This window comes from Macrobrachium rosenbergii, chromosome 13 (assembly GCF_040412425.1).
Source record: "Macrobrachium rosenbergii isolate ZJJX-2024 chromosome 13, ASM4041242v1, whole genome shotgun sequence".
In the NCBI taxonomy this organism is placed as follows: domain Eukaryota; kingdom Metazoa; phylum Arthropoda; class Malacostraca; order Decapoda; family Palaemonidae; genus Macrobrachium; species Macrobrachium rosenbergii.
The window spans coordinates 70,386,904-70,396,589 of NC_089753.1; the positions used below are offsets into that span (position 1 = coordinate 70,386,904).

General features: G+C 40.3%; 1 protein-coding gene across 1 annotated transcript; it reads right to left on the reverse strand.

Moving 5' to 3' along the window:
* Positions 1-6,521: 6,521 nt before the first annotated feature.
* Positions 6,522-7,985, reverse strand: LOC136844851 (helicase SRCAP-like). The gene is made up of 2 exons (XM_067114088.1): positions 7,304-7,985; positions 6,522-7,216 (listed from the first exon to the last, which is right to left on the reverse strand). The coding sequence occupies exons 1-2, from the start codon at positions 7,983-7,985 to the stop codon at positions 6,522-6,524; spliced, it is 1,377 nt and encodes a 458-aa protein (XP_066970189.1).
* Between the last annotated feature and the right edge of the window lie 1,701 nt (positions 7,986-9,686).

Here is a 9,686-nt window from a genome sequence, read left to right on the forward strand (position 1 = left end):
TACTTAAATTAACATAGTCACAATTACATTTTAAAATTACAAACGTCACCTTTATTAGATTCAAAACTGTCATTTAAGCTTTGATGTAAACCACTAATTGCCTTCTTTAATGCTCGCACACTCATATAACGCCAGGCAACGTCTAAATTTACCTGTTGTTACTCCCCCCAACCCCCCGCCATACAAATGCATTTCTTCTGCAGGTTTATACATGAAACACCAAATGATTCACACATACTTTCGTAAGGTTTACATGTTTAAGTTTTAGACAGTGAATATAGAACCAAATAATTTATTTCTAGAGCCTGTGGCAAAAAATCCTGCTAATGATGGCGTTAAATGAAAGCGTCAGTATACAGGGTTTAAGGCAAGAATAGGAAAGAACAATCGGTTATATGAAATTAAACAACAGGCAACACTACCATCGCTGATAGGATTTAACAGAAAAGAAGCTAAGAAAGTTAGTTCCCTTGAGTATTAAAAGATAAAAAGGTTAAAATTGGACTGACGGGCAAAATATTGGCAAAGATTACACCCCGATTCGAAATATTAGAATGGGGTGTATTTCAACGCGTTATCTAGACGTGGAAAGATTGGTATACTTGAGAAGTGTAAAAGAGAAATTGTTGAAATTGTTGAAAAGGAAGGAAAATGCAGAAAAATACTGAAGTAAATGAATAAAGACTTTCATGTATAAAAGACAGGGGACTAACGCTAATAGAAGCGAATAAACGAAAATAAAGGAAAACTTAGCCACCTACTCTTTAGCAATAGAAAGTGGTTCAATTCTGCTCATTCATATTATCGATATCTTTGATCTTCTAGCTAGTTACTTTCTTAATCTCTAAAGACCCTAAAAATTTACCATTCCTCGATGAACTTCTTCGCATATTATAATCATTATTTTTAATTGTTGTAAAAGTATAACTTTACAAGCCTAAGGGCCACAAAAGAGAAAGTAATTCAGCGTAGAAAAGAAAGTCTAGAGGCAAAGAATAAATTATGTAAAAGAAACAACAAAGAAAACAAATAAGTTAGTTGGCAAACATGACAAATGAAGTAAAATAAACAATTTACAAATAAACTATGAGAAAGACTCACGTCAACCTCAAAAAATGCATTTACGCCATGCTTGAACCATTTAAATACAGGATGAGGAAAGTGACTCTACAATTTGCTCAAAAAGAAAAGCAAACTTCTGGGAAACTGTGAAACTAAACCGGATGTGTTAGCCAAAGCTGAATTTGCAATCAAGAAGGATTTACAAAATTTCAAATAGGATGTTTGTAGCGAAAGAAATAACGTCAATGTAAAGATCTGGGCGAGGGGCGAATGTCCCAGACTTACTTTGCGTTTAGTTAGGATTCAGCCCCATCCCCCATAATTTGCATTATCATGCACTAATCTCAATTAAATATCTGCCAAAAGATTCAGCAACCGCAGGCCTCTTCTTACAAAATGGGATTGATGCAAAAATAATATCATTGTCTACATAGCCATTAAGCTTGACTTCTGTGACAATAATACTACCCTATGGAGCATTAGAGACAACATTCCTGTAGTTACTATAGTGCTCATTAATAATTCTAAATTTGAAAACAATGCCTTACAATTAAGACAGTCCAAAGCAGGACTAAAGATAAGACTAAACATAAAACTTCACGCCCATAATATGAGGATGTCTGTACAACACTCGAAATTGAAAGAAGAGCATCACGAGCACCCAGGCCCTTGCTCAGGCCAAGCTGTATATTAGGGTATAAGTATTCAACATTTTGCACACAAAAATTCCAAAACTTAAAATAATTTCGGAGTTATAGACATAAAAAGTACTTTGGTAGAAGTTGTATTTCATGCAAACATAATATATATCTCTAACTCAAAAATTAGATTATGAACATTGAAAATTTTTAAGTATAAAAACGAAGTTTCTAGCAAAGGCTTTGTTTAGTTCTATGCACGCTGGAACTAATTTTACTGAGCTTGTCATTTCAAACATTTTTTAGCTGTCCAACGAGAGCGAAAATAGCATCGTGGCTGGATATCCGGGTGGGTGAGGTTGGGAAAGCGCCTGAATTTGGGGACGTTACTTCTTTTGATTTTGGGCTGGTCTTGGTGTTGGGGTTCGTGATAGAAAGGGCCGCTCCCTTGTGTTACTGAAGGGAGAGAATTTCTTCCGTTGTATTCATTGGAAATCGGATTTACTGGGTGTGAAGGGCGTCCATCAGGGGATACCCGGATAAGTTTCCTCTTTCTTATCATATGGACTTTTGAAGTGAACCTGGAAAAAATATCTTCAGATAGAAACATATTTTTGAAGTCATTCTTCTTGGTAAAAGCCCATCAACTTCTATGACTGGTATTCTTCCTCATTATTGATAAAATCGTTGAGATGCGATAACATAAACAAATTTCTGTCTTTTCCATTGAACCATTCATGTTCCATGTAATACATGATTATGTAAACTCTGAGTAAACTTTCGTTAAATAAGCAAAAAAAAAAAAAAAAAAATCTTCAGGCTATCAGAAGGAGTTAGGATACAAAGCGTTAGGCGTTACTCGAAGAAAAGTAACCTTTTGTGCGCGGGGTTGGTGGTGACCTTGTTGAGAAGCAGTCTCAGAAATCACGGAATAGCAAGTTTTTTCCCTCCTTTGTGGATTAATATCGCATTTATAGACAATAGCTGATATAATAGAAAATGTGAACAAATGTTTAATGTAACAGTTGTTTATTTTCATAAACAAAATGTTCCCATGAGTTTTACATTGGAATCACTTTCGTCTGATAGATTCTTCCTTATATCTTATAAATGATAAGCGATTCAACCCTCTGATATTTATTCAGTTGCTAGGATTCCCTCTGAAGGTCGACGAGCTCATAAACGACTCTCCTGAGGACCCGAAGACTTAAAAGTGGAATAAGAATGCAGATTCGATTTTCCGAGAGAGTGCTTGAAAGGAATATGTCACATTTTTTAGTCTCTAAAAGATCCTAGAAGTGGCTTAGAAACAGGTTCACCAGAAGAGGCTCATGGTACCTGTAATGTAAAATATGATTTAAGTTTGCAATTACAGCCAAAAATTTGGCTTTGCTTCCTTGTATATAATGAAAAGTCTAATTATCTTCGTACATTATTTTTCCTCCATCAGCTTTGAAAAATATTGTGTACATTCTAACTTTAATGTTTGCTTTTCTATTTCGTTCCCGTTTTAAAGTCCAGAAGTGGGACATAACTCTTCATGTGGAATCACAGTTTTCTCAGAAACGAGTTTGGTCTTTTTCTTCGGACACCAAAATATAGACTTCGATTCAAATAACAAAATGTGTGTGTGTGTGTGTGTGTGTGTGTGTGTGTGTGTTTGCGTTTGCGTGTGTGTGTGTGAGAGAGAGGAAGAGAGAGGGGGGGGGGACGATTACATACTGCAGCTCGCAATGAAATTGTAAATGAACAGTAAAGCGAAAAAAAAATACTAACACTTTTGTTGTGCCTTATGATAGAAAAATGTTCTACAGCTCTGACTTAATTGAACATCCATTGGCCCGAAAGTAAGGATCCCAAAAACTGCACGTTTCTAAAAAGGTTACTTACCCTCGTAAGAAAAAGTTTTTTTGTACATATAAATTCCTCGCAACTTTCTACCTTTATTAAGAGACGCAGAGTAAAAACACTGGTTACTACTTTTGGGTTGATGGTGGGTTAAGACTTACATTGCTGCTCTTAACGATCTTGCTTGAAAAAGTGTATTACACTACAGATGAAAGTTATACTCATGAAACAGAACGAGGTCACTTATGCAAATTGAAAGTTTTGACAGAGAGAGAAGATAAAAAAAAAAAAATCAAACTCTCGTTTGTTCGTAAGTCTGATGAGGAAATATCTATGTTCCATTCAGGATGTAAAGTATTAAGCTGGTGTTCTTTACTTTATAACAAGTATCCTTATTTTATTAGTAATGTTATGCGTGGACCAGCAAGCCTTTTCTTCGAAGATCAACAAAGCATTTATAGACAATGATTTACGCAATAAAAAAATGTGAACGAATGCTTTATGACTTGATCACCCCCTAAAGAGAACTGTCACATACTCAGGTCATTCAACCAAGATTGCGTCCCACAAATATAAAAATCCATTTCTAAAAAAAAACATTGTAATTTTTTGTCTTCAACCACAATAAAGGGTTTCCTTTAGTGCACATGCAAGAACTAAAAATTTGAATTTTAGATACATCACTATTACACAACTTCACCGAACAATGTATTCTATTTCTGGTATGATCCTCTGAAATTCAGAAATTAATTGTCCTGAATCTCAGTGGATACCGTGAGTGATTAAATCTAATACGCTTCACTGTGTTCGTGGATGACGAAGAAAGATTCTGACTGTATAATTATAGCAGGGTGTGCTGGCAGGTGTGTAAGTGAGCGTACTCTTTGACAATTAATGAACTCATCTAGCATGGTTTTATTTACATCATTGTTGTGAAGCTCTTGGTATGTTAGTTATTTTCCTCCATCACCCTGTTGATGCCTTAAACAATTTTGTTTCTTCGATAATTTTCCCTGAAATAGTGTATATTTTTTTTCTTTTACTGTAACACTTTCCTTCTCTTTTCTCATTTTCACCTCTCCCTGTCACTTCAAGAAAATTGTGACGTTATACCTTAAGTATTTTTGGGGATATTTTTCTCAAGAAGAGATTTTATTAAAATTAAATTATATCTAATAAAGATGTTTTAATGACCAGTCTCTTATTTTTCTAAATATTTTCTTCCTCTTGGTATTAACTTTGATTATATTGGCAAGTTTTTATCTTCAGCCCACTTACACTCATCTCATCCTTCACAAACGTCGACAGCTTTTCGTAAATTTGTAGATAACCATGACGGTGAACTCTTTTTCTCCTTCCTCCTTCATTACGTCCTGTTCCATACGAAACATTACTTTCATTCCTTCTAGCTGCTTGGGAGTTTTTGAGGTATTATTAGCACGAACGTTTTGTCTTCCTCTGTACATATCCCTCCAATAACATACCAGAACTACGGCAGGGATCAATGTTACTTGAGAAAAGAAGAATTTATCGCCCGACTGAACATACGTATGTACCTAGAATGCATGTATCTTTTATTAAAAAAGAGCTTGTGCCCAAATCTCGCCATATGGGCTTGCTTCCTCTGGACCACTGTTGACCTCATTATCCAATCCCAGCTTACACACGTGTCTTGCATGGCCCACTAAGTTCCTTTATATTTGCAGATTATTTTACGGTGGAAGATCTGGGCTACCTGTTGCAAAAGACTTTTAAGTCGCATTATGGCTTGATCCTTTCCTGAGAAGAACTTTCACACACTTCCAGCTGACATTTAATTAGGCTTGGACAAACATTTGAGGCAGATATGTTGTTGTCCCATAAATAATACCTGAAACAACTACTGTATCTGGGTGCATTCAAGGAAGAGCAAGATAATTAGAGTTTTTGGGGATGCCAAGATTGGAATGAATGTTGATACAACTCTCCTTCATAGAAGTGAAGTATGGATGCTGAGTAAGAATGAAAGACAACAAGTAAAAAATGCGTCGAAGTTTCTTTGGCACAATCGGGTTTTCTGTACAGAGTATAATGCTGTATGAAACTCTCAGCCAAGGCCCATGAAACGCTCAGCCGAGGCCTGGTGGTGGCCTGTGTTGTTGTCACCTATAGTGGTGACAGACCCACAATCATGTCTAACTTTAACCTTAAAAAAAAAATACTGAGTCTACAGGGCTGAAATTTAGTATGATTGACGATTTGAGGGTGGATAATCAAACATCAATTTCCGGCCCTCTAGCCTCAATAGTTTTTAAGATCTGTGGGCGGACAGAAAAAGTGCTGAAAGACAGAAAAATAGACGTCTCAAGGGTTTTCTTTTACAGAGAACTAAAAAGATGAAGCTGTAAATAAGAAGTGTTTGCAAAAGAAAGTTTCTAGTTAGCATTAAGATGACGAAGAAGAGGAGGCTCATAAAGGACATGGATAGTTGGAGAGAGAACTGCATTTGAATGGAAGGGTTTCAACATCCAGAAAGTAAATACTACACGAAAAATAGATATGAATGTGTGTGCAGGGAGCTAGATGCGCTGCCATTTCGCTTCTATGTAAGTGTATAAAGGAGCAACATTGTGGAAGTTTTATGCCCTACAGATTTCTTTCATAATTCAGCAGTAATTGCAGCAATGGCCATAGATTCGTCTATTCTTGAAAACCATCCCTTTTCAAAAATATTTTGCTTAAAATAAATGTGAGTAATAAAAAAAAAAAGGTAAGGAAGGGAAATGTTAAAAGGAAAAGAATAAGGGATAGAGTTATAGAGGAAATAAATAGGTGAAGGACCCAGACATCCTCTTCTGGATAGAGGTGCCAAAGTCTTAGTAGGAAAAAGGGATGGCGCTGTGCCATTTTGGCACAGGTGCCAGGAGGGCTCAGGGCTCTCTTCAAGCTACCTGGAATTATCCACGCCTGTGGTATTTCCTCCACGAACCTTTCTTACTGTGATGGCTTGTCTCTGTCGGGGAATCGGTGGAACGGAGCATGGGGAGGGTATCTGAGTGCCACCTGTGTCGACTTCTTGACAGCTGATACAGGGGCCCTTTTTACAAGTTCTACCATGATCTGTCGCAGTTCATTGAGTTCATCGGCCACTTGAGACATGGCAGAATCCTTACTCACTGTTGTGTCTGTGGCGGAAGCAGTCGTGGGGGGCATGAGAGGCTCGCAGGTAAGAATGACCAGCTCGGGCACGGGCTGCGAGGCCGCACCTTTGGGTGAGCTTCTGCTTTGGTCGGAAGGATCCGTCTCTCTTACCGGCATTGGTAGCGGAGCCAAGACGGGCGAAGAGAGGAGGCCCGGACTGGGATATCTGGAATGGACATCAGGAGAGTGCTCTGGCACTGGCACTAAGGCAGGGCCAGGCACTAATAATTGATTTGGAATTTGATTGTCGTTCGGGACGGACGGAGCTGGGTACTTCCCAGTGCACCCAAATGACACTGGCAGAGATTGTGAATCAAGAATAAGATCTCCTGGAGGGGGATCTACTTGGGGCGCAGGCACTGGCACTGGGGCAGGACCGGGCACTGGAATGGGATCAGGAATCGATCTTGGTGGAGGGGGCCACTGCACATTGCATTCAGGTGGCAATGGCAGTGGAAGGAAATCAGGTGTTTGAGGTTTACTCGTGCCTAATGAATGATGTGGGGGATTTGGACCCCTGGATTACTGTAACTTAGATGGGGACTGTATGTCCTGTCCCAAGAGGAGGTCATAACCTCCAGGAATGTATCTGGCGACTGCAAGGTCGTAGATTTCAGATCTGTGAGGTCTCGTGACCTTCAACTTTACAGTAGGAAGTATCATCTTAAAGTGATTGATACCCTCATTCGTGACAAGTCTGTTAATGATAGCTCCACAGGGAGCTTTGTCTTCCCTTATGAGGGGCATTTGTGCATCAGAATCATCAAATGCTTTGACCTGGCTGGTGGGGCACCTAAGTCGGGAAAGTGCCACATAAATGGGACCCTGGGCTGGAGGACCTAAAGACACTGGATCGGTGACTGCCAAGGCAAGGGCAGGCCTACTTGACTTATTATTATTAGGGCATTTTGCCCATTGGGCAGAGTGCCCATGTACTTTACAAGTGGGGCAATAGGTCCGACTATAATCTTTACCTGCCACGGTCCCATAGGAGGGAGCAGGCCCTTTAGCCTTTGTCCATGACCCAGGTGTGGCTCGGGGTGTTGTCCCGTATGGGGATATAGAGGGGTCTTCTGGCTGATTCTCAGCCTTCAAGTAACACTGTTCAGTGGAGTGCCCTATTCTCTTACAGTACCCACGCACAGGTTTCTTATGGGGGTGCCCATTCTTGTGAGGTTGCTGAGAGTTGGTTGAGGCAGGCAGGAAGGATATAATTTCCATCCATGGGAAATAAGATGGGGATGATGTGTATCCCATATGTCCGCCCAATGGCAGCACTCGACCACTGTCTTAGGCGCCTTATCACCGAGACGAGTGGCAAGAGCTGGCGGGCATAAAATAAGAAGTCCTTGAGCTGGAAGAGTTTGAGGACATCCTCCAAACTAGTGGCTTTCAGAGATTCTAACCATTGTTTTAGAGCCTAGGTCTTTTTGAAGATCCACTCAAACCAGGTTTGGCCTGATTTCTTGGGCATATCTCTCCACCTTTTCCTCCAGCATTCGGGAGTTATTTCAAAAGCCTTTATAATGGTTTGGCAGACAAAGGCAAGATTTCCTTGATTCTCAGGGGGAAGAGCATTGAATGCAATGGCACCCTTCCCTCCAAGGTGCTTTCCCAGGATCAGAGACACTTTTGCAGTAGAAGGCTGATAGGTCGTCAGGACCTTTTTAACATGGTCGAGCCAGGCTTCAGGCTCGGCTTCATCCCAGTTCCTGATGAGGGTGCCTATACTGAGGGTTGATTTAGGAGAGGGTGTTGGTGTGTTGATCATGTCTTGAGCTGCCATTGCAAGCTGATGAACTCTTTCTTCCTCCCACTCCTGTGTTTCTTTCTCTTCTCGTTTCTCCGGGGCTATTCTTTCCTTCTCCTTCTGTCTTTCTGCCTTGTCTCATTTCTCCTGGGCTATTCTTTCTTTCTCCTTCTCCTGTCTTTCTGCCTCTTCTCGTTTCTCCTGAACTATTGTTTCTTTCTCCTTCTTTTGTCTGTATGCCTCTTCTTGTTTCTCCAGGGCTATTCTTTCTTTCTCCTTCTCCTGCCTTTCTGCCTCTTTTTCTGCCTTGGCATCGTCTACTCTCTCTTGGACCCAATCCCTCAGGGCTTGCCCTGATAGTCCCATGTCCTTTCCAGCAGACATGTAGAACTTGAAGTCCTCATTTTGCTGGACTCTGGATGTCACAGACATCTTGAGATAACACTGACATGGGTGTGACCCATTAGAAAATCAATATGTCTGAAAGACTCAGTGTGTCTCGAAAGACTCAAGGTGTCGCTAAGGACTCAGGGTGTCTCGAAGGACTCAGGGTGTCCTGAAGGACTCAGGGTGTCTCGAAAGACTCAAGGTGTTCCAAAGGACTCAGGGTGTGTCGAAAGACTCAGGACGTCTCAAAAGATTCAGGGTGTCCCAAAGGACTCAGGGTGTCTCCAAGGACTCAAGGCCTCCTGAAGGACTCAAGGTGTTCCAAAGGACTCAGGGTGTGTCGAAAGACTCAGGGTGTCTCAAAAGACTCAGGGTGTCCCAAAGGACTCAGGGTGTCTCAGAGGACTAAGGGTATCCCGAAGGACTCAGGGTGTCTCGAAGGACTCAAGGTGTCCCAAAGGACTCAGGATGTTTTGAAGGACTCAGTATCCTAAAGGACTCAGGGTGTCTAAATAGACTCAAGTTATCTGAAAAGACTCAGGGCTGTTTGAGGGAACAGGTTCACTATGTCTGACTAGACTCAATATTTTCAAAATGAACAAATTCACGGTGTCTGAATAGACTCAGTTGACTGAAAAGACTCAGTTGTATGAAAACACTTAAATTTCAGTTGTCTGAAGAGACTCAAGTTGTCTGAAAAGACTCAGTTGTCTGAAAAGACATAAATTTTAGGTGTCTAAAGAGACTCAAGTTGTCTGAAAAGACTTCAATTTTAGGTGTCTGAAGAGACTCAAGTTGCCTGAAAATACTCAGTTGTCTGG

What these genes read in the sequence shown, in the direction of transcription:
- LOC136844851 (XM_067114088.1), bottom strand. Translation starts at nt 7,985, where the DNA reads ATGGGATACACATCATCCCCATCTTATTTCCCATGGATGGAAATTATA. An exon ending in CGCCAGATACATTCCTGGAG is followed by an intron (nt 7,217 to 7,303) that starts GTTATGACCTCC and finishes ATCATTCATTAG; the next exon opens with GCACGAGTAAACCTCAAACA.